We start from the raw sequence: 23,431 nt of genomic DNA, 5'->3' as shown, positions 1-23,431 counted from the left end.
GTGAATGTGTTTACCCAAAGATGAAGTGGGTACTTTTAAAAAGGAGGAGGGGGGGGGGGTGCATTTTCCCTGAGTCATAATTATGAACTTATTGCAGCAAACCTCAGACAAATTTTAACCATTTGATTCATATTAGCCATATTTGCTCAATACGACAACACCCACCCAAAATTGTCAATTACAAATCGAGTCTGTTGAAATTTAAGATCAATTCCTTGAAATGCAATCCGTCACGGGCTTCCAATGACGTTTTGGACATTTACTAAATAAGCTATATACAACATTTGGGAATATAACCGGAATTCTTTGCAGGTGAATTTAAATCCATTATTATGGCTGCTTAAATGTCACATTTTAAATGTCACATTGTGCAGCAATTCCAGTGGTGCCGCAGATTGAAGTTGGTGCACATCGACCTTTTGCACACTCAACATAACGTACTCGTTTTTTTGGCAGTGTCTGGATGCATCCCCCCAACTCGGCCGTTAAATGACACTCCATAACTAATTCATGCTCCATATGTACTGTAAACGTTATAAATGGTTTGGATCAATATTACAAAGCGGGCTGGGTGATTTTCTCCGAGTCAGCTGTGCAAATGAGCCGGGTCCTTCCTGTGTATCTTTCCAGATGTGGGTCAGCTGTGATTGTGCTGACGATAAAATAACAACTACGGTTCGGGAATGCGGCAGCGCCGAGCCGGAGATAACAGAAGGAAAGGGGCCCCGGGTTCAAAGAGGTCCGGACCATCTGGGGTGCGTTCACATGAACTCTTACTTGTAGAGGGAAGGAAAATAAATGTCAAACGAGAATTGGAGTGGCGTACGAGATGCTCTGCATGACAGAAAAAGGAACGGTTTGAAGATGCATGTTGTTGATAAACATCAGGCCGTGTTTTGACAATGGGCTGGCTCACCCCCTCCTTTCCAGTCAGACAGATAAAGAATGCGGGACAGCGAGATAACCACCACACATCAGTTTGGATATACGAGAGCACTGTCATGTGGCATTTTATGTATAGGTTTTGCTGAGATTAATTATTTGCATTGTCCTGTCTGAAGTCATAGCAGAAAATAACACCACTGGCAGAGCTAGAAGGGTGGCCACGGGGCACTGCCAATCCCCCCTGAAATATGATTGGATTGTTCAGGTGCCAGATAAGGGACTTTTATGATTTTTTTTTGGTGGCAATTTTTCACATTTTTCTCATTTTCTTTAGACTTATTTGGAGTTTGATTTATTTTTAATTTTTTGGTTAGTTTGCAGACCCGTTGAGGTCCGCTAGTACTGAGATGCTGACTAAGCTTAAGTCTTGTAAATTTTGCTGAGGTTTTGCAGGATGTCACACACAATGATGTTTGACATTTGCGGCTCATTTTTCCCAGAAATTTGGGTTTCAACACCTTTCTGTGATACAATTCAGGCACATAGCTCAAAATATAAAGACAAATTAAGTGCTGGCAATATACTGTAAAAAAAAAAAAATCAAATAAAAAATCACAGCGGGTGCTTGCTGACGTCATCACTGACCTTTTATGTATTTACAGAGGAGGTTTGAGTTCCACTCTTTTTTTTTTTTTTTTCCACGCTCACACACACGAGCCGTTGTGAGGCCAGCCCAGGAGGTAAAAGAGTCGCTTTGTCCCAAACCTGGACGGTGAGCTCCCGGACTGGTGCGCTTCTGCCAATCCCTAGAAGAGTGCATACGAGAGAAAAGTATCACCTGTTTTATATTAAACTTGTCAGATGAAATCAAAAGCCAACGGCATTATGAGGGCTAAATCTCAGGAGGGCCTCCAAAACGGCAGCAAAGCACCACCAAGTGCTGTTCAGAACCAATTACAAGTTAGTTTCATGACCACTTAGAGGGCCGCCTTAAAGTTTTTGGTTGCCTTGGAAGCTACTTCCCATAGATACGCTTTGAGGATAAAGGCAAGACTGGACTAATAATGCATTAAATAAATAAAAATACAATAAATACAAAAAAATAAATAATAATAATAATTAAAATAAATAAATAAATATACAATTAAAATGAATAAATAAATAATGCATTGATGAGCTAGATGATGCAATTAGTGTCATCATATTATTAATAATAATGTGTGCAGTCAAAGAAGCACGTTGGTTAAAAGGCCACTTTGTTTTCAAGAGGATCCTGGTCACATGACCACACTGGAGCTTTATAAAGTTATTAAACAGACTCCATCTATCACTGAAGACAATGTTGCCCTCTACAGGGCACACGTGTTAGTCATGCTCGGCTTCTCCTGTTTTTTTTGTTTGTTTTTTTCCTCCCCTCAAAGGTGAGAATAGGCTCAAGCGCAATCGAACTCTCCTTTGGCAGCAAATGATCTTTAACATTAAGGGAAAGCGCAAAATGGTGGTTTAAAAAAAAAAAAAAAAAACACCCGGTGACTCTCTCTGGGGAGCAAGGAAGCTATTCACGCTCCATCCAAATGGGGAGAGGAGTGTGATGAGCTCTGCTCTTTTGGTGAGAAATGCAAAAGCAGCAGAATAAGTCTCAAGAGAAACGGCCCAGAGTTCACAGCCACTGTGACATTGAGCAGACCTCAATTTAGGACACAAAAGACCACCAGGAAGTGGATCCTCTCATTGATAATGATACTTTTTTTTTGGGAAGGTTCCACTGCAGTGTCCTCCTCAACTTGAAGGACAGAGAGGCCTTCCAACCTTTTTTTTTTAAATTATTTTCTGTATGAAGTAAATCACAAACATGTCACAAGTGGATCCTAGGAGAGTTCAATCGACCTTAGCTGTTCCACATGGTGTGACCAGCCGACGTCCTTCGAGCATGCGTGACCAAGGACCCGCTTTTCTACAAAATGGGCATATCCAGCTATTTTTTTTTCCTTTTACCCCTCTAGGCTGACATCTAATCAAAGCTAATTCCCAATGTGCCTATTAGCATATCTAGCCGGTGGTGGTTGCTATAAAAAAAAAAAAATAATTCAACATTACCATCACTCTAGCCATGTCTCTTTTGCCCCTGCTGCCAAAATAAAAATAAAAAATAAAAAAAAACATGCTGACCCGGCATCAAGATGCCCTCTCCCACTCAGTCACCCCCGCTTATCTTGTTTTGTTCATTATTTAGCGGCTTGTGCTTGAATATTTGCCAAATAGAGAGCTCATCATTCTGCCTATCTTGAGTTTCTTCTCACTTTCGATATATATTTAATTAGTTTTAGATTACGGAGCGTAAAAACGACGTCGAATCACAGCAGTTAATTGCACGACTTGCAAAAAAAAAAAAAAAAAAGGGGGACAAGGGTTCCATGATGTTGCAGTTTACACTCTTCTTAGAGTTGTTTTTGTAAGATGATGCACATTAGCCTGCACCGTGCATAACCTTGATGAAGGTCTCCCTTCTTTTGAGGGAGTCTCACACATCCGAGCGACCTTGTTGGCAACCATTCATGTATGTCAGGGCCATATGCCGGGGCGGTCCATGTCTGCCGCTTCTTCACCTGACCAAAATTACGTCCATAGAACAAGAGGTGTGTTTGAATTATAATAGAGGTCATATTTTGGCGGCCATTTTGGAAAAGCAACACCGTTGACGTTTTTTTTTTTATGAGAGAGAGAGAGAAGACGATGGAGGTGCTCAGCGGAAGACGGCTACGTGGCACAAAGAGGATTACCGAGTCAAAACAGCCTTGACAAATCTGAAGTTTGAGGACACTTCCAGAGAGATTTGTCGACTATCGGCGACGAGCTGTTTAGCGTCTGGCAGATTACTCCGCCCTTGTGAAAACGATACAAAGACGCCCAATTCCACCTTGGGGATACTTGACGGAATAGTGTGAGGAAAACGAAAAGTGGGCCTCCACCCCTCAAATCGTCAATAAATGAAAGCGTGCCGACGCTCTTTCATAAAAGCGAAACTGTGGCGAGCTTTTCTTTTTTTGCAATATGTGAGCGTGTAAATAAAGGATGTTTGATCCTAGCTGGCGGCTTCTTATCTCACTCCATTCTATGAGCCATTTATCTTCTTTTGGGTTTTAATCTATATAAGTAATGGCAGCCTGTCATATCAATACACAGTCGCTCAGCCCATCTGCTGTCTAATGCCAAGAAAATTCCCAGAGCATAATTCAACAAACTGAGGCTCTCACTCTACTGACATGAAATTTGTCTTGGGCGTATTTATTTTAAGTGCTTTTTGATTGCTTGTCCGCAACATTGTGTCTGTAGAAGCCGCGCGGACTGGGCGAGCGAGCGCTTTACCCGTCTTGCTTGGTGCACAATTTATGTGATCATTTAATAGGGCGCTAGACTATCTGCTTTTATTATTGGGCAAATCAAACAACATCAGTTCAAGGCAACCTAATAATGAAACGAAAAACGGTGCTTGTGTGCACACACACACACGGGCAGTAGAAAATTGCATTTGCCTATTAGCAACCTGTCTGGCGAAAAATATGGAAATGATATTCAGATGCGTACAGGCAAGAACGGCACAAAGCGGCGTGTTACAAATTAGCTGCAACTCAAAGCTCTTTTGTACATTTGCATATTTCCTTTCATTATGGATTTGACTGGAGAATAAAAATGTATATATATATATATATATATATATATATATATATATATATATATATATATATATATATATATATATATATATAAATGCAATACAATATATAATATACAATATATACAACATACAATCTAGTAATACATAATAATATCTAATGTATTTTTGTAAACATTAGAATGATTAGATATTAGAATAAAAATAAATTAATGACATCATTAAACTTCTGTGTCCCAGATGGTGCGGTCCAGTATTTGCACGGGCGCCCCTGCACGAATGAATCAGCTGACAAATGGTATCTCCCTGCCTCCCTCCCTCCTTCTCAACCTCTCCCCATCTCTCTCTCTCCTCTCCTCCCTCCCCTCCCCGAATGGACAGCACCGCTGAAGCCGGGCAGCGTGAAAGCGCTGACACGAGAGCAGGTTGCACGCTGCTCGTTTCTCCTCCTGCCGGATGTTTGGCGGACAGAACCTCGAGTGAGACGTTTGGCATCACGCAGACAAGCGACAAAAAGACAAAGGTTTCTTTCTTTCTTTTTTTTCCCCCCCACCCCTTCCTACTCGCATGAGCTGGGAAGCCCTCCACCATGGCTTCCAACTTCAACGACATAGTCAAACAGGGATACGTGAGGATACGGAGTAAGAAACTGGGGGTGAGTACTGTTGCACTTGCTGACCAGGAGGAGGAGGAGGAGGAGGAGGATGAAGATGTGAATCAGGGGCATCTGGATTGGAAATTGGGCTTTAATTGCTCCTCTGGAAGACTTCCTGCTGTGAGCTCTTCTAGAGGAGATTGGAGCAAATGTCCCTCATGTCAATGTTGATGATTAACTGTAGAATGTGGAAATTTTACAATTCAGGAAGTTTTCTGATTGCATGTGTCAGGCATGAGGATATTTGAGAAGATCTTATAAAGTATACATCAGTTTTTCCCGTCAGGGGCCATTTCAGTTGGAGTCCTCGACGGGCCACACTGCATTAAAAAATGATGTCGCCGACAATTAAGAGCATGTTGATGTTTTTCGGATTCTTTTTTTTTTTTCTCTTCCTCTGAGGTTTTATTTGTTTGTAGATATAAATGGCCAGCCTGATTCAATTTTCAGCGGTAAAATTTGATATTATCGCTGTTGCATTTTGACGTGGAACTTTTAAATATTCAGCTCGTACAAGTCAATTAAAATCAAGTGCAGAAGTCTGAATGTGTTTGAATGGCAACATAGTGGACTCGTGTTTAATACGTCCGTCTCAACGTTCTCATGTATGAGGTTCAAATCTGTCGTTTTGCACAAAAACTCCAGCTCCCTCCATTTATTTATTTTTTAATGATCCATATGAAATAAATTGCTTCTAGATGTGAATGGGAAAATTAACACTACAGTATAAAATATGACAAAATCTCCATCTTGTTTATTAGTCACTCAATATTGTCTTTGTGAAGGCATCTACAGTATTTCCCCGCATGGCCAGACGACCTCCCGCGCTTGCTAATAAGCGTAACATTTCAAGTCTGCTCATGTTCCATTTTGCACCACGGGCTACAGGTCTCATTAGCGAGGTCTAAGGTCGTAATTACCCACCCGTCTTCATTGTCACCATAAAGCTCCATCCCGCAAAGTAGATATGATGGACTCCAATGGTTTGATTACGTCAATGAAAATGAATGACAAGCTATTGGATTAAAGCGGCCATATTGTGGGCCTTGCGTGGAGCCATCTGCTTTTTGCTCATTATGATAACAAAAGAGGCGCACCTTCCCTCTGTTGAGGTGTGATGATGGAAGCACACAGCTTCATCCCTTTTTCTTAGGCTTTGATGCCACGGGGATAGTTTGAACCTTTTCTCTGCATGGAGTGAACGCAAAGCTGTTTAGGAGCAGACGGCGTTGGCTGTTAACATGCAAATTGGTGCGTATAAAGTTTTAGGGGGATTGATTTTTTTTTTTTGTGCACGGGCGAAGAGCTGAATGCATTCGGAGGGAGCAGGCGAGGACGCCACCACGCTTCCCACTCTCTTGGCTGCTTAGCGTGTAGCACGATGGAGATGAAGCTTTGTTGAGATGCCCTCGGAGGACCCCCTAGCATATTTACATGGGAATGCTTAGGAGAGATATTTTACACGGAGATCCTGCAAAATTAGTTTGTTGAGGTTAACAGAGGGTTTGGACAATTTTAAGCTTAAAAAAAAAAGGCTCTAAAATAGTTCAAATCGATTAATTTACTAATCAGATACTTATTCGATGAATCAATTAATTCTGATAGTTTTCGATGAATCGATTATTTTCTGACTGTTTGAAATTCAAATATGCACATGTGGGCTGAAAACGATTCATATATTTGTATATTATTTACATATATATAAATTTATGATTGAAACATTGCAGAAAATTTTGATTTAGCTTTTTGGGGAAATAATTGTAAATATTCCGAGCTACGTTTGGAGCAAATGAGAATAAAATCCCAGAAAGGTCCCGGGTGTTTTCATTTTAAAGGTCTCTTAAATATCACATTTCAAGGCAGTTGACCTTCTTATCCTCCCACCTTGCTCTCGAATGTAATGCTGTGCCAATCAAAATGTGTTCAAATTTGATTGATTTATTTATTGTCTCATCAGAAACAACCCATGAGGTGTCACGACGGTGAATAAAAAAATATAACGTGGGATCATTAGCATATCGCTTTTCAAAGTTACGACATTGCATTCACGTCAGCTATTCGCAGAGCAAAGTCGTGCACGGCCACGTGGAATGAAAATGTGTCAGGCATGCCGACGTCTCCATCACCGTTGCCATGATGGCTTAATTAATCTTGATAAATGTTTAATTAGCATGCGCATAAAAATGCACTTGATTCTTAATCAGTCCCCACCGCTGCTGCTGAGATCGCTACGCTCGACTTTTTGCTACTTTTTCCATCAACTTGGGAATTCTCTCCTGATGATCGGGTCGTTTTTCCCCCACCTTGTATTTATTCTTTTATTTATCCGGGCAGCTGTTTTGTTGCATGATTTTTTTTTTATTAAATTGTCAGGAATAGAAAAAACTTGAGCATTTGGACAGACTAAAATGATCAAAAATAATCAATTAATGTCCAGTTTTGAATAAAGGGATGAGAATGAATTCCACTTGAGTTCTATGACTTTGCTCAAGTCAAAGTTTGAGTTTTACGCTACCAATTAGCGCGGGCAAGGAATTTGCCACAGCGGCAGTTTTGGCTGAGCTTATTGATTGCCTCACGAGTGAAGGTGGAGGTCACGAGGTCAGCGGCGATTTTCACCCGCCATTTCTTTTCACCGACTCGATTGGCGACATTAGCCGACTTTCTTTGTCTCTTAGCGAACGGAGGAGACAATAGTGCAGTGTTCTCCGACGCACCGTCGGTCTCACACATGCTGCTTCTTCCTCCCCCTCCCTCCCTCCCTCCCTCCCCCACCCGTCGTCTCACCCGCCGTCCACCTCACTTTTCATAGCCTCTCATCTCTGCTATTTTATCTGTCCTGCTCTTTTCTTCCCCTTTATCTCCCTCCTCACCTTTCTGTCCTTCACTGCTTTACAGACAGCACAAAAGCATCCTATTCATCACCCCCACACTGCACCTTCCATAACCCCAACGGTCTCCCCCCCCCCCCCCCCTAACCCCCGATACACTGCACACCCACCCACCCACACACACACAGAGCCAATTTGGCACGGCTCAACAGTGAAGAATTGGCACACGCATGCATCCAGCAAACAAGAAAACAACCTACTGCTAGAGGACAGTGTATAGATTCTCAATTAATCTTAATCGCCTGGCTCTGTAGTGTGTACTTTTTCCTTTGCTACATATCTTGGCCATCAGATACAAAAACAAGTAAATGGGACCCCCCCACCCCCCCTTTAGACATTTAATTTGGCAATGACCGAGCAGAACTCGCAAACAAGTGATGCTATCAGCGTTGCAAACGCGCCGATGACCTTTGAGTCGTTTGACTTGCAGTCTAGGTACTCGTTTGCTAGGTTTAGCTTCATCGGGCTGGATTGTAAAAAGGTCATCTGTTGAATATCTCCTTGCAATTTGTTTTTTTTTTTAAATCACGTTTCAACATTACAGATGATTAGCCCAGATGCCAGTTTTCATATTTCACAAAGACAACCAAAGGAAAAACAAAATAAGGTTTGAAAATTAAAATTTAATCGATACTAAGTAATGCAAATTCACAACAGCTCATCATTAATAATAGCAAATATGACAAAATCTGTCCCTTTTGGGCCACTGTATATTTTATAATATACCTTGTCACTTGCAGAAATTCCTCAAAAGCCCATTATTATTTTTTATGACTCACATCGCTATTATTTTTGAAGTGCTTTTTATTTTTCCTGAGCGTCCCCCCCCTGTTGCTTCATTACGATGGCGCTCTCTGTATTAGTAGCTATCAGCTCTTTTATCACTCTTTTGTTGCACTCAGCTGTTTTGGCCCTAACAAGTGGCCATTTGTGCTCAACCAACTGTAGCCTGGACATGGACAGTGCATATTGTCACCACCGTGCGTGTATTGCTCCCCCCTTTGTTGGCAGGCCAAATACAAAGGGCAAAGAAATAGAGGATAATGCGTCTATTGTGGGACACGGCAGAAACGGAATTTTTCGTTATTCTTCGTGGAGAATAACATCTATCCAGCTGCCGTGTTGCTTTTGTAATTGAAAACCTCGCTTGATTGGAACAAATGGTGTTTGTTTGCCAGCATATGTCATGTTCTGCAAATAACTAGACTGGATTTAGCTTTCAGGGATGCTTGTGCCGTCTCCTCTATCTCCCAGGTTTGCGCATCACACCAACTCGTCACCGCCATCCATAACAGTTTTGTTGCAATGTTTTTCAATGAGCTCCTCTGTGAAGTGCTATGTGCGTTAATCCTATTGGAGAAATGCCATCGGGACGCCTCAAAACTAATCTTTCACACGGAAAACTGTATTTTAAAACTTACCCCATCTAGGTATTTCTTGACTGCAGATTGAAGTGAGGGGAAAAAAAATGGTGATATTAAATGATATTACAGCCATTGTGTGTCTGGCATTGTTTTCACGATGTTGGCAGGGCGTAGGTTGACAAATCAAATCATATCCCCGAGCCCTAAAGTGTTCATTTGAAAGTAGGTTTGGACAAATTTAGTGGAAGAAATGAAATAACAGCGGACCTAGAACGGAGCCCTGGGGGACTCCATATGCTGATTAAAGATGGATGCTTCAAATGGTTTGCCATAAAATATCCAAGGAGCATTTCATCTTTGAACACACTTGATGAGCATGTCATCCGAAAAGAGAGTGCATTTCTTTTTGATTACATTTCCTCCCTCTACGTCTTCTTAATAGATCTTGGCTCAGTAACAGTCACTCCGGAGTTTAATGAATGATGAATCATATAAGCTGAGTGATTACGACTTTTACATATTTTCAACGTTCTCTTTCGAGCATCGAGTAGCTAAACTATAAAAGGACCGGAGGGGGCTGAGAGGAATCTAACACGCTTCCATTAACACTTCCTCCTTTGCTGGCCATCCGCCACTCATTAATCAACACGGCAGTCCCTGGAGATTTACTCGTCTCGTCGGTTTAGCTCACGTTTGTGTGTCAGTGCACGTTTGCTTTCTTTTTCCTCCTGTCCATCATCGAAAGAACCGCGTGACATTTGTTGACGGTGTCTAAGAACCGAAATACCCGCCCTCACCTTATTTTTAAAATCACCTTTGGACTGTATATTGAGATCCACTCCTGCTGTTACCTTTCATCAACCTGCTTGCCAAGCATATTCATGCGTAGCCAAATATAGCTTCTGTCTCCCAACCTTCAATCCACGAAACAAGTCGCAAGCAAATACTGTAAATAGAAAAGCTGAGCTGCTTTACATGAAATTCTTGTTGTGTCAGATACATTTATCCAAAGGGGGTTTATTTTTATATTAGGCCGTGCTGGAAAAAGCCGGAGCTCCGGTTTGTGTCGGTGAAAGTCACCTGTCCACGTGGGAGCTTTGTTTTGTTTGGAGATTAATTCGCAGCAGCCTCCCTTCCTCAGAGTTTCTTTCTCATGGGAGATCTTTTAATAGTAAGGAGGTGACAGTTTCTCCGTCTGCTCGGGCTTCGGGTGTTAACTTTGCAGCTGACCGCCTTCTCGGTTTGTTCCTACGGCGGCGGCGTAATGAGCAGAAATGACCTCGAGTGTAGCGTCAGCCGAGGCGACGGCTTTTTTGATATTTCTGCAAAGGGTTCGGGGACGGAATTTTGAACAAGGTCTTGCCAGGGGAAATGGAGCGCACAATAGTGGCGTCAGCTGTGGCGCTGCCAGCGGATCATTCAAAGGTCATGAAGGAGGGGAAGAAAAAAAAAATGGCTCGTGAGAGTCGTAAACAATTGAAAACAGAAGGTCAGTGGAAAAAGTTGGTGGGGCGATGTGAAAAGGTCATAATATGCTTATTTGTAAATTGGGAGTTTATGCTAATCTGAAGCTTTCTGATCATCTCTCAGAGATTGACTTTTTTTATTCGTAGAGAAAGAGATTGCGCTGCAAAATGTTCAGTATCGAACCACTCGGTAAAAATGAAGCTCGTTTGGACTTTCGTAAGAAATGAACGCATTGATTTGCTTTGCGTTGCTAATGGCCAAGCGTTTGAACTACAAGCTAACATTGCACCCCTTTGCGATGAATCAATGAATCACCAATCCATAAACCATTAATAATTCCTGCGGAAAAAAACGATGGCTATTTATTACGGCCAACTTTTCACCCCTGGCAGCTGCGGTGGTTGCTCGGACATAGAGGAAATAAAACGGAATGGCGGCCTGCAAAAGGCCCTCTGAGGACGAGAGCCAAAAACAACATGACAAATTCCATTTGACGCTTTTTTTGTGACACGTCACACCTTGGGACTTCATCGGCGGCATCTTGGATTTGCGCACAGAGTCAAGTTAAGCTAGTTTTGTATATCAGCGGAGCAGCCCAAACATTAGTAGCTCTTTAAAGTTAATCCACGTCTGATTAAATTCAAAGAACAACTGCAAAAAGCATCCTGGAAAACATTCATCATGTCCTGCTACATATTTTGTGGAGTGCCAAAACTTGAATTATATGATAATGAAGTGGTCAGCTAATGCTAATCACGCTACACGCCAACTCACGGTTAGCAAGAAAGGCTACGATGTGATTTTGTGATGGCTGCACTGGATTTGCTGACTTGTTGCTTGAAATACAAATCAGATGAATAAGCCTTTGCCACTTTCAAACGTAGAAAGATGTTTTGCGCTTTTTTAGCGACGCTTTCATCTTTTATGCATTGCCTTCAGTTAAACGTTTCGTCGGACAACTCATCCCAGTCCCTTTTAAGAAAATAACCGAATTGTTGCTCTCTCAAATCCGTCTTTGTGTGCGTGTTATTGTCAGACTCGTGCGTGGATTAAATGGAAATTGCTGTGTGTTTGCTTGTTTGTGTGCGGGGAGGATTGCAGCGAAAGCAGTAATACATAAAAAGGTTTGGATGAGGGATGGCTAAAGAGCAGCTGGTTGTCATGGCGATGACTTAAAGGGAAATTATTCCTCTGTAATAATGTTTTATACATGCGTGCGAGCACACAGTGGCCTCTTGTAGATGTAAGCAAAAAAAAAAAAAAAATGTCGATGGTAGCTGGGCTGTAATCAATAATGAATAACTTGTGTCAACACCAACATAATAATCCAATAAATGATATTTTGTTCACGAGAATATCTAGAACTCAACTTGTATTTGTTATACATGTATTTTAGTAAAGGAGTTGTCATTTGAGGATATATATATATTTTTTTTTTTTTTCAAATGTACCACGATAAGATTCAGCGTTGTCAGAAATGCTCCGGCTATTCATTCATCCATTATGAATTCACATATGGAGATACGGTCAATTGGAATTCCGACACTAAAAAGCTGCACTCTGCACTTGTGCACCGTTTTCTTTTGAATGAATAATTCCGCTTCATTTGAACTTGGCCCATTTTTCAATAATATCCTCATTGTGGCTCTCTGGGTCACATTAACGTAGGACAACGATTTGGAGATTCACCGGTGGCAATTATCTTTCAAGCAATCTTTATTTCCTCTTGGTCATATTTCTTTCATGTCCTCTTTTTAGACAGATTTTTTTTTTTTAATGCTGAATTGATGACCTGTCTCATGGTTGATAAAAAAAAAAAAAAAAAAAAAAAGAAGTCTGCCCTGTCAGTCATACTGGATCTTTTTCCTTCATTATTCCGTCGCCATATTATGACAGGGAACCTTCGTTTGCCTTTGAGGTGTGACCCGTAGTCACACCAAGGCCTTAACAAATGAAATAAGGATTTTTGAAATTATATTTTGGCTCTTGCATTTTAGAGAGAAAGACAGGGGGGGGGGTCGTATGTGTCTTCAGGAAGAAATGGGAGGAGGGGGGGGGGCAATGATTACTTGCTGCTGAGGTAGCACCGCATTAAAAAAACCACACACACGCACACACACACACGAGGATTTGGAATGGCCCAGATAAACTAATCTATGATTAACTGGAGCACGGCTGGCTCGCCATGCTGCCAACAGCTGTAGTCGAGGGCGAATTACAAAATTACGGGATGTCCAAACATTTGACACGCAGCGTTCATTATATCGAGGGACACAAACCCTTCACTTATTTCCTATTTTCCGATTCTATCGAAACGATAAAAAAAAAAAAAATAATCTCCGTAGTCAACATGCTAATGAGTCGGTCCCCATCACGCTTAAGAGTTACAAACTATGATTAAAGTGCTCTTGTGTAAGGTATTTTCACTGAGTGCGGTAGCAATCATCTTAAAATGATACTTTGCAAGATAATCATCAGGAGGGTAAAAGCCCTTCCCACATTGGTCCGATTTTCTTTGAACGATCCAAAGAAGAGGCGGCAGGCCCATTTGCGTTTCAATATTCACTCGTACACCGGAGAGTCCGATAGAGCGCTATTTTTATTCTCCGGCGTGATTAGTCATTCACTTGAAGAGGGCTGTCATTGGAAATCATTTTCATCTCTTTCGACAGCTCCTCACATGGTCCAAATGATGAGTGATTTGTCTGTTTGGGATGAATACCGACCATAAATTATTGAGAGGGGGGGGGGGGGGGGGTCGAGACGGTTTCTCAATAATTGCACAAGTGAATGAGACTTTGGGCTTTTGAGACTACTTAAAAGATAATTAAAGGCACCAAATGGCTTTTAAATTTGACAAGACACGCCCTCTTCCATGTGCTGGAGTCCGATAATACGATTTAGTCTATGGGGGGGGGGGCTAAATTAAGATTTCCATGATCTATCGTTGCAATTACCATCGGCGATAGGCAACGTTGTTCCAAGCAAAAATCGTTAAAGAATCGTTAAGAATAGTATGGATCCCGCCAAATTGATTGATGAAAGAACTGAAGCACAATGGGCGACCTGTTTTTTTGTAAAGTCGTCGTACTTTTTTTTCAAAGCGTTTCCTTGAAGATGGAGCTGGCCTAAAAGTGAAAAGATTGCCCTTGAAAGGTTCTGTGCAGCTGGCTACTTTCACTGATGCCCATTTTACACGCTGGCAAGCTCAGCGTGCTGATGTTGTTGTTTTTCCCAACAGTGAAAAATCGTCCGCCTGCAAAATGACTCTCTTACTATTTATACAACACACACTTTTTCATCATAATGTAGCCAATCTTTCGAAACGCCAACTTTGTTTGATTCAAATGTCACCTGACGTGGAATTATATTTTTCTCCCTGATATGAATAAAAAAAATATTTTTTTTATATTTACATCCCCGCCCAAAAAAATAAAAATGTTTTTTTTTTGTCTGGCTTTTTCCATACAATGAAAGTCATTCAAGTGGAATGTTGAAAAAACATTTCTTTAATAAATCATTCCAAGATTGTGATAATGAAGTGTTAAATTTTAATGACTCAATTTGTATTCCACTGTTGTGTGGGTACATCCCATCGCTCAGAATGTAAATCTGCTCATTATTGTTGATGGTTTTGACCCAGCGACGATGACCCTCCTGATTTTTGCCGTTCACTAAAATTACCATCTCAATTTTTGCCCTTGTTTATAAAGCCGACTTTTCACGAGTTTGGAGCTGAGGAGCGTTTTATTTGAAGCATTGCTGTTCTTATCATGACTTTGTTTTTTTTAGTGTGTTTGAATTGTTTTTTTGTGTGCCCAACAATGTTCTGGCATTAAATGAGTCACATCAAAGTGGCAGAGCCTCATTCACATCTCTGTCATTACAATCAGTGTAAGAGTGTCTGAATTGGCGTGCGAGAGTAGCTCTGCCTTGACAAAGCATTGACAACTGTAGAACAGAGAAAATTCAAGCCTCTCCATTCATACCCCCCCGGTTCCTATTATGCACAAGCTATTTTATTGAGCTTCCTTTTGTGCCGGCATAATTACTTAATCTCGGCGCTCCTAGGGCGAATTACTTTGCGAGGCACGCTGGGCTCCTCTGACTCCAGCTCCCTGGAGACGGCGTGGGATTGCGTTTAAAAAAGCACACACGTGCTTTGTCAGTGTCGATATTCTTCTCGGGTTCCTCTAAAAAGTTTTTTTTTTTTTTTTTTTTTTTTTTTTAGGAGTCAGGGATGAAAATTGGAGATTTTTTGTTTTTTTTGTTTGTTTCCTCGCCGATTGAAAGAGTTTTATAGGCTACGCAGGGACTGAGTGCATTACAGAGTGTTTTTCTGTTGTGCGCTGTTGATAATGGGCTTGGGCAACACTTAACTGGAATGGAGGCCCATCAAGACAGTCCGATAAGGACCCAGGGATCCACTCCAGTCAATTACTATTAAAGTGCCGAGTTGAACTCGGCAGGCCTTTTATGAAGTACTGCGGCAGAGTAAACAAATTAATTGTGCGTCGACGCTTTCCCCAACTCAACCGCAAGACCCGAGGCAATCGTACATCTGGTAGAGTGATAGCGGCTGTCTTCAGCAGGATATACAAGGATCATGTTCTTCAACGTTGAAAACGACCATGGACTCTATTTTCCATCGCTCACTCTACTGCATTGTTGGATCTCTATCTGCCAGCCCGGTTAAAAAAAATAAAATAATGCAATTTTGACGTCTATAGCTGTCAATGGTAGCGAATGAGTTAAAAAAAATCAAGCGGAAGATGGAGAGAAATGTATTTCTGCTCGTGCTTAGCTGTACGTTCGACCTTGAAGCCCAAGAAACCCTGCGCTTGGTATTTGTCTCATCTTCAGCGAGTGGATAAGGCAGACTGATCCGGTAATCGATACGCTGTACGATAATCTTCAGGGCTACTGTGACTCGTGCGTAATGTGCTTTGCGCGATACTTAGACCACTGTGATATGAAATGAAGCAGAACTTCAATAACTCTCCAGTTAAGAAGATCTGAAGAAACACATTCGATCCATTCATGAATTCCTCATTAAAAGTAAAATTAGAGTGAGTTAACTCAATGAGTCGTATTCTTTTCAAATGAATGAATCCATCTTGTGTCCAATTTTATTCATGAATACATAATTAAAAATCGAAAAATACAAGTTTGTCAAAAATGGCTAGAAACAAAGGAAACTGAAGTAACACTTTTTTTTTTTTTTTTTGTAATATACTTCAAGTTCCATTCCTTGTATTCGACCACTTGAGCCAAATAACCTTTCCCCTATGAATCCACATACACAATTTCACCCAAGTATCCATATGATAAAAAGCATTTGGCTTGATTTCAAGAAGTTAACTCCAACCTTTCTCTGTTGGCAGATCTTCCGAAGATGTTGGCTGGTATTGAAAAAGGCGTCCAGTAAAGGACCAAGACGCTTGGAGAAGTATCCAGATGAGAAGGCCGCCTATTTTAGGAGTTTCCACAAGGTAAAAAAAAAAAAAAAAAAACGGGTTTGCTATATTTATATCAAACTAATCCTGAGTTAAATTTGATTTATAGGAATCAGTAAGATATCTGGAAATGACTGCTGGTGTCTCTGGTCCCCACAAAGCATGATTTAGTAGCGATGACGATGCACGTTCTCCGTCTACTGCATCATATTGTCACATGGGCTTCCACACAAACCCGCCGCCGCTCCACGGGGCTTCTCATACAAACCATGCCGAAGTGAGCGATGGGCACACGCATGCACCAGTGCACTTGGTAATGCGTCGCCGCAAAGATCGAGAAAGGTCTCGTCTGAGGGCTTCATTGGACGCCGCAGTGATTTGGGAGAGAATAGGCTCAACAACACAAAAGAGCCTGAGTCACTACACACAAAAAAAAAAAAAAACGGAATATATTTAGCCAAAAGGATATTTGAGAGGTTTTTTTTTGCCTTTCTGGCAATTCTGTGTTGTAATCGAAGCGGCGGAAGCAAAACATATTGGTGCTAATATGAGATTAAAGTCAATATATATATTTTTTTAAAGTCAACTGGGATGTGAAATGGGACTCATCCGTTTTTTTTTTTTTGCCCGAGGCTGGGAAGGCAACCAAATATTTTCCTTTCATATACGGCGACACACAACACAAGAGTGCATGCATGGCGGAATTCAATTCAGAGCTCGGAAATTCCCTCAGTTGACACGACTTTGTGCTTGCTTATCTGAGGACACGACATTGTATCTACACGCACATAAAATATTTTGATACCATCTCGTAGAGAGATAAAAACACTCAAATTGCATCTTTTCACAGTTTTTATTATTCCCTCGTAATCTCCGACAAATTACAATCGTAGCGTATCTTTTCAGATTTTATGGGATCAGGAGGAATGTGTGGTCTGCATATCTTGTCTGGAGTCCAGGCTTTTAATCTCGCCGCTTTTTACATTGGAGACCGCCTAATTCATTCCCACTCTTCTTGGCAAAAGGCCTGAAGTTAACACACTATGGACTACACTCATGTAATAGGCTGTCATGTCCAACAAAATAGCCTGATATTCCATTTACCGTATTTTCCGGACTATAAGGCGCACCTAAAAACCCAAAATTTTCACAAAAGCCGACAGTCGCCTTATAGTTCGGTGTGCCTTAGATAAGGACAAAGTTTTAAAATGGGCCATTCATTGAAGGTGCGCCTTATAGTCCGGTGCGCCTTATAGTCCGGAAAACACGGTAATAGAATTTTGCCATTCTGCATTGATTTCTGATTTAAGGGATTGGGCTTTATTTTATTACTCTTTACGATCTTTCATGGCTATGCAACGAGCTTGTCTTGGATTGGAAAGAGAGACTTTGTTTATGTGCAAAAAGCCTCGAAACCACAATTCCACTTTCAACAGAGCGGCACAAGAAGTTCAATTAAGCGTCACCGCCGCCGTCGACGGCGTTCAACCGAGTTAATGTGCCGCTGCCAATTTTGTCCTCTTTAGATCACTGAGCTCCATAATATCAAGAACATTAGCAGGATGCCCAGAGAGACCAAGAGACACGCTGTGGCCATTATCTTCTGTGATGACACTTCCAAGACGTTTGCCTGCGAATCAGGTTAGGGGATTTTTTTGTTTTGTTACAAGAATACTGAAACAATTGTCATTTTAAAAATGTAAACACAGTTCATTTCTAGGATTTATGTCCAAAAACCTCAAAATGTATTTTACCCTGTGATTATTTAAATTCTCAAGCGAGAATTGCCACAACATGGACGCCAGCTGAGAGGGGGCCCCAGAAGACAGTTAGCTCGCTAGCTAGCTGGCGGCTAGCGTTTCTCCATGGGGCCTGGAATTCCCTGGTGGGATATATTTAAGCGGATATATTTTGGAGGCAAAGAAGCCAGACGAGGTAGCATTGATTTTCTGACTTGGTGTTCCACGTTTAGCAAACACTGACATTTGTTTGCTTAAAGGGCTCATGGGGGGGGTTAGGATATGTCCTCTATGATGGAAATGTGGGAAATAATTTCCCGAACAATAGGATAAAACCCAAAAGTGAATTATCTGCCTAAGCACCTAGTGGTGCTGTGTAAGCATATTCCAGATGAGGAGGACACTGCCCCTGTACCCCCCCCCTAGCTCCGCCAGTGTCAACAAACACTTGCAAAACATTTGAAAGTGTTTTGATTTTTCACAATTTTCAAATCGGAGTTATGAGTTTGGCCACACCAAACGTACTTTTCTCGCACCGCTTCTGTTTGTTTAGCTCCATTTCCACTCGGGCCTTAAAAGTGCACGAGGCATTTACAGGCCACGGTATCTGGGTAAGAGAGAGTATGAATCAGGGGAGGCATTAAGTAGCAGCCTCCTGTGTGTAAATGTAGTTTCGCTCTCTGATGTCTGTGAACGAAGCGCTTCAGGCGCCAACAGACCATCGGCTCACCCCGGGATGAATGAAACGGAAGATACCGCCGCTGTTACGCACAAATGAAGAGACACGGAAACACGATGCCGTTGCGCTTTCGTGTGCCACCGACGACATCCCAGAATCCCACAAGGATTTGGAGTTAAGGAACTAGCAAAGAGAAACAACTCCTGCTTTTCTTCCCCGAGGAGAACATGATCTGTTCTGACTCATCAGGAAGGAAAATTAATGTTGCCGACCAAAACGCTCACCGATTTTTTTTTTTTTAGATGATTTTGTATCAAATCGAATTTGGGAAATAACTTATTGATCGGTCCAGTGATGATTCATTATTTTTCGTGGGCAAACGCAGAGTTGGATGCAGAGGAATGGTGCAAGCTGCTGAGCGCCGAGTGCCTGGGCAGTCGTCTCAACGACATCAGCCTGGGCGAACCGGACTTGCTAGCGGCGGGGGTGCAGCGGGAGCAGAACGGTGAGTGCCTAATTAGCTAAAAAGAGAACTGCCGCCACTGTCAATACCTGCCCTGTTAGTTCAACTTCCAAAGTTATACTACGGGAAACATGAGCGCTCGTGGATGCATAGGTCCGGTCACAGGCGGCGGACGGCGGTCAGGGCTCCGTTCCAGGCCCTGATGCGAAGTGCTGTGCATCACTGGCCTCTCTCGTAATGAGGCTTGTCACAGAGATGGATGACATTACGCTCCCGAAGCTGTGCGAAATAAATGTGCTGCCCCCCCCCCCCCTCCCCTCACATATTCCGCTTGCAGGAAATGGAGCTTACTCTTCGATGTAGTTTGAAAGAGGGAGGAAAGGCAACAGGCAATCATAAGAAGTGTGCGGATACTAAATATCAACATGGTTGCATTTTTGACTGCTTTTTAGTTACAGCCGGGAGTGAGCGAGGGCAATAAGCCCCCCCACCCCACCCCCCGTTCTACAAACCCTAACAAGCTAAGGCCATCATTAGATCCGAGTAGCCTAAAGAGACAGGGAGCTATGACATGGCTATTTTCTATCCACTGCAGAGACACGGCTTATTTTGGAGTCATTGAGTATAATTAGTGAGAACCCATTTAGCCCCACCCCCACCCCCTTCCCCGCTGCCTCTGGCGGTTAAATGGAGTGGAAGAGGGAGCGGGGACATGCTCAACTTGCTCCCAAATCTGCAACGAGATATTTCTCCTAATCGGATAAAATTTGCAAGCATAGTGACAGTCACGTTTTTTTGGGGCAGTACTTTCTATAAGAGACAAATATTTGGGGTCCACGATGTCGACTTAATCCAAAATTCATAGAAAAATTGGAGCTGGGGTTGCCACACAAGTCACTCTGACAAATAATCCATCACTCTTTCTTTTTTGTTTTAATCCTTCCAGCTCTCATGCTCACGTTTTGCACGGGTGGAACAAAGCTTCATCCCAAAAGAGCTTTTAGCTTTAATGCCGGATTTGATATTTACAAATACGCGTTTGTTTTCTTTTCAGGAGTGAATGAAAATGTGATCTGTTTTACCATTGTGGTTTCTGCAGAGGTATTTTGATGCAGCTCTTGTGACTTGAATTATTTACATCTGATAGTAAATCTTTGAAGAAGAGAATATCTTTGTGTTTGGAAAGAGTAAATATTGAAAATTGGAATTCTTCAGCTGCTGCGGGGAAGCTGTGTATGTTTTCGTTTTTTTAACAATTGCATTTTTTGCTCTAATTGAATCATAGAGCGTTTCAATGTGTACCTAATGCCTACCCCGAACTTGGACATCTACGGGGAATGCACCATGCAGATCACCCATGAGAACATCTACCTGTGGGACATCCACAACGCCCGCCTCAAACTCGTTATGTGGCCTCTCAGTTCGCTCCGCAGATATGGTCGAGACTCTACTTGGTTCACATTTGAGTCCGGAAGGTGCGTGACGTTTTTTTTCCAGGATTTGAAATATAGTCCCCCAAAAAAAAAGTACTTTGAAAGTGTCAGAAAGTTCCCAGTGGCCTCAGGTCGACTCAATGTACTCATGCGTGTGCGTGCGTGCGTGCTCTTACATCAGCGCGCAGTCAAGCGTGCGCTCCAAACAGCGAGCGCCGTCAAAGTGTGTTTACTTTACTTTCTCTCTTTTTATGTCTACGCGCCTTGTTTTGTTCCGGGGGGGTGCAGGATGTGCGACACAGGCGAGGGCTTGTTCACGTTCCAGACACGAGAAGGGGAAATGATCTACCAGCGTGTTCATTCAGCTACTCTGGCCATTGCCCAGCAGCATGAGAGAATGATGGAGGAGATGGAGAAAAGCTCCCAGGTAATTCCATACGGTGGTGCATATTGTATATTTCATCCAGTTAGACAAAAAGCATCTGAGGCCCGTCTCTTTTTTTTTTTTTTTTTTGCAGGTGCGCTCTTCGGAGACGCTCAGCAAGTCCATTTCCCTGCCCCGCAGCGCCTATTGGCAGCACATCACGCGGCAGAACAGCGTGGGAGATCTTTTTAGTTACCAAGGTGAGCACGCTTGAATTTTGCATTGGCGTAGTAAGATGGGTTTCTAGCCAAGGTAGATGCAAAAATAATAATAATAATAAGTAAAAGAATGCATATGAAATGCATGTTATGTGCTTTCTGCCATCTAGTGGTAGGAAAATGAATTGCGCTGCCCGCCACTACACATCATTGTTAGAGATGCAGTAAATAGGCGGGAAAAAAGACGTATATTATATATTATACATATTTTTCTGATTTCTCTTGGCTTGTGCTTGGCATTGGAATGGAGCACTTAGTTTGATCACACGGGACTGATAGCAGGGAGATTTTTCACAGCGAGGAAGTCGATCTCAAAGGAGCATGATAAGACTTACCTGCCACCGGCGACATGGATCATAGCAAAAGTAAAATATCTGGGGATTTTATTTCCATTTATTTTTGTGTAATTGAAAGGGAACACTTAAAGAGGCCAGGAAACAGAAGGAAATAAATAACTAAAAAGGTTTGATCCACTTGTATTTTCACTAAAAACCTTGAAAATTTATTTTCTATATTCACATCATTTGTATTCATCAAGTTAGTATTTTGATTACCAACAAATTGCTTGTTTTGTATTTAAATCGATATTCACTGAACCATTGAAAGGAAAGCGTGAGATTTAAAATATATTTATCTTCCCCAAAAAATGCAAAGAGAAAATGTTAAGTCTACACTAAAAAAAAAGAATTTAAAAAGGTTTGGCATTATGGGTCACAGTTTGAATTGTTGATTGATTGAGTAAATGCTTCAGAGAATGATAAAGACTTACCTGTAATGATTTTAGGTTGTTCCAAATTGCAAAGCTGTGAAATACAAATGGCCTCATGTCCTGCAATGAAAAGGAAAACATTTATTGCGACTTTAAGGACACAACGTATGTAAATATATACGATCAATATTAGGATGCACTGTACGTGCTTTGCATTGAACAGCAACAACAATGTTTTATTGAGAAATAGATAATATAGATCACTACTTCCTGTTGGCTCCGTCGGTGTTGAATATATTGCTAGGCAAACTGCTTGATTGTGCAAATTGTCAAATGGGTCTTGTGGATGAGGTTAAAAAAGGTCAAATTAAAATGACTGAATGCATTATAGATCAGCGTTTGCTGCAAGATTGTGCAGTTTAATTATACTATAATGTAGTTTTTTATTTTATATATATTTTTTAAAAATGTAAAGGTAATTCATTAAAAAATATAATTGTATGCAATGCAATGGAAGACTGAGGCATTTATAAACATTTGTCACCTGTCTGATGACACAGCATCAATCCGTGCTTGAAATGTTTCCATCATTCCAAGCTTCGTCTTTTTCTTGCAGCAAGCAGCATGTCGATGACGTTCATCCCTCGAGCTCAAACTTTCTCAAACTTTCTGTCCAACGAGCCCGAAAGGAAAGCGGAAGACGGAAAAGTTGAAGAAGGGAGAAGGCGCCAGGAAGAAGCGCTGTCGCCCTCTAGCGGCCGAGAGGCTACTTGCAGCTTGAGGCCGCTGCAATGACAACAGTGGACACTAAAACGTAATGTCAACCTTATTTATGTAGTATATGACGTCATTTCAAGAGTTGATCCACTTTGTTTTGTAATGTGACAGCAGAAGTAGCGTCAATGGCACCAGACTTGTTGAAATAAATGTGTTCTTTTTATGTTGAAGAACTTGTGACGTCACTGAAATGTCCAATCGAACACCTTATTAAAGCTGACATGGCAGTCTCATTACATTGTATTTAAGATACAGAATAGATGACTGGATTATGCCTAATTTTGATTGACAGATTGCTAGGTATTTGTTTATTATTGTGATTGTATTTTTCTTCAGGAAAAGACTCATTACAAATAGTAATTAGAAATGCAACACAATAATGAAAAGTTATTCTGCTGTGAAACCTAGTCAAATCAAAATATATGATCAAATGTTACAACCCAGTTCACATGAACGGGTATTATTGTTTATTTTATCTTTTCATTTTTTTGTCCTCATGTAAGAAGTGCCTTCAGACCCACTGAGACCTCCTTTAAGCTTCTTGTTAGCACTGTCTTGCTTGCTGGCACATTCTTACCTTTTGAAAAAAGATGACATC

At 41.5% G+C, this 23,431-nt stretch overlaps 2 protein-coding genes across 3 annotated transcripts in view; one reads left to right on the top strand and one right to left on the bottom strand.

The window, feature by feature from the left end:
* jph1a (junctophilin 1a) overlaps positions 1 to 22,746 on the bottom strand; it is a 67,980-nt gene extending 45,234 nt beyond the window's left edge. Inside the window, exons 1-4 of one of the 2 annotated variants that reach the window (XM_085938774.1) lie at positions 22,601 to 22,746; positions 22,117 to 22,176; positions 5,238 to 5,343; positions 1,531 to 1,691 (exon numbers count right to left, since the gene is read on the bottom strand). The gene's annotated coding sequence lies outside the window, so the exon portion shown is untranslated. The remainder of the gene's footprint in view (positions 1 to 1,530; positions 1,692 to 5,237; positions 5,344 to 22,116; positions 22,177 to 22,600) is intronic. The other variant, XM_085938775.1, reaches the window with a different exon arrangement.
* On the top strand, positions 5,148 to 22,851 carry dok6 (docking protein 6). The gene is made up of 8 exons (XM_085938782.1): positions 5,148 to 5,213; positions 16,320 to 16,427; positions 17,918 to 18,032; positions 19,195 to 19,314; positions 20,558 to 20,747; positions 20,994 to 21,132; positions 21,224 to 21,329; positions 22,673 to 22,851. The coding sequence occupies exons 1-8, from the start codon at positions 5,148 to 5,150 to the stop codon at positions 22,849 to 22,851; spliced, it is 1,023 nt and encodes a 340-aa protein (XP_085794908.1).
* The last annotated feature ends 580 nt before the right edge of the window (positions 22,852 to 23,431 follow it).

Source organism: Syngnathus leptorhynchus, chromosome 19, assembly GCF_054491065.1.
Source record: "Syngnathus leptorhynchus isolate UIUO chromosome 19, UIUO_Slep, whole genome shotgun sequence".
NCBI classification, from domain to species: domain Eukaryota; kingdom Metazoa; phylum Chordata; class Actinopteri; order Syngnathiformes; family Syngnathidae; genus Syngnathus; species Syngnathus leptorhynchus.
Note: the sequence above shows the minus strand (reverse complement) of the source record. Positions and strands in the feature narration are given on the sequence as shown.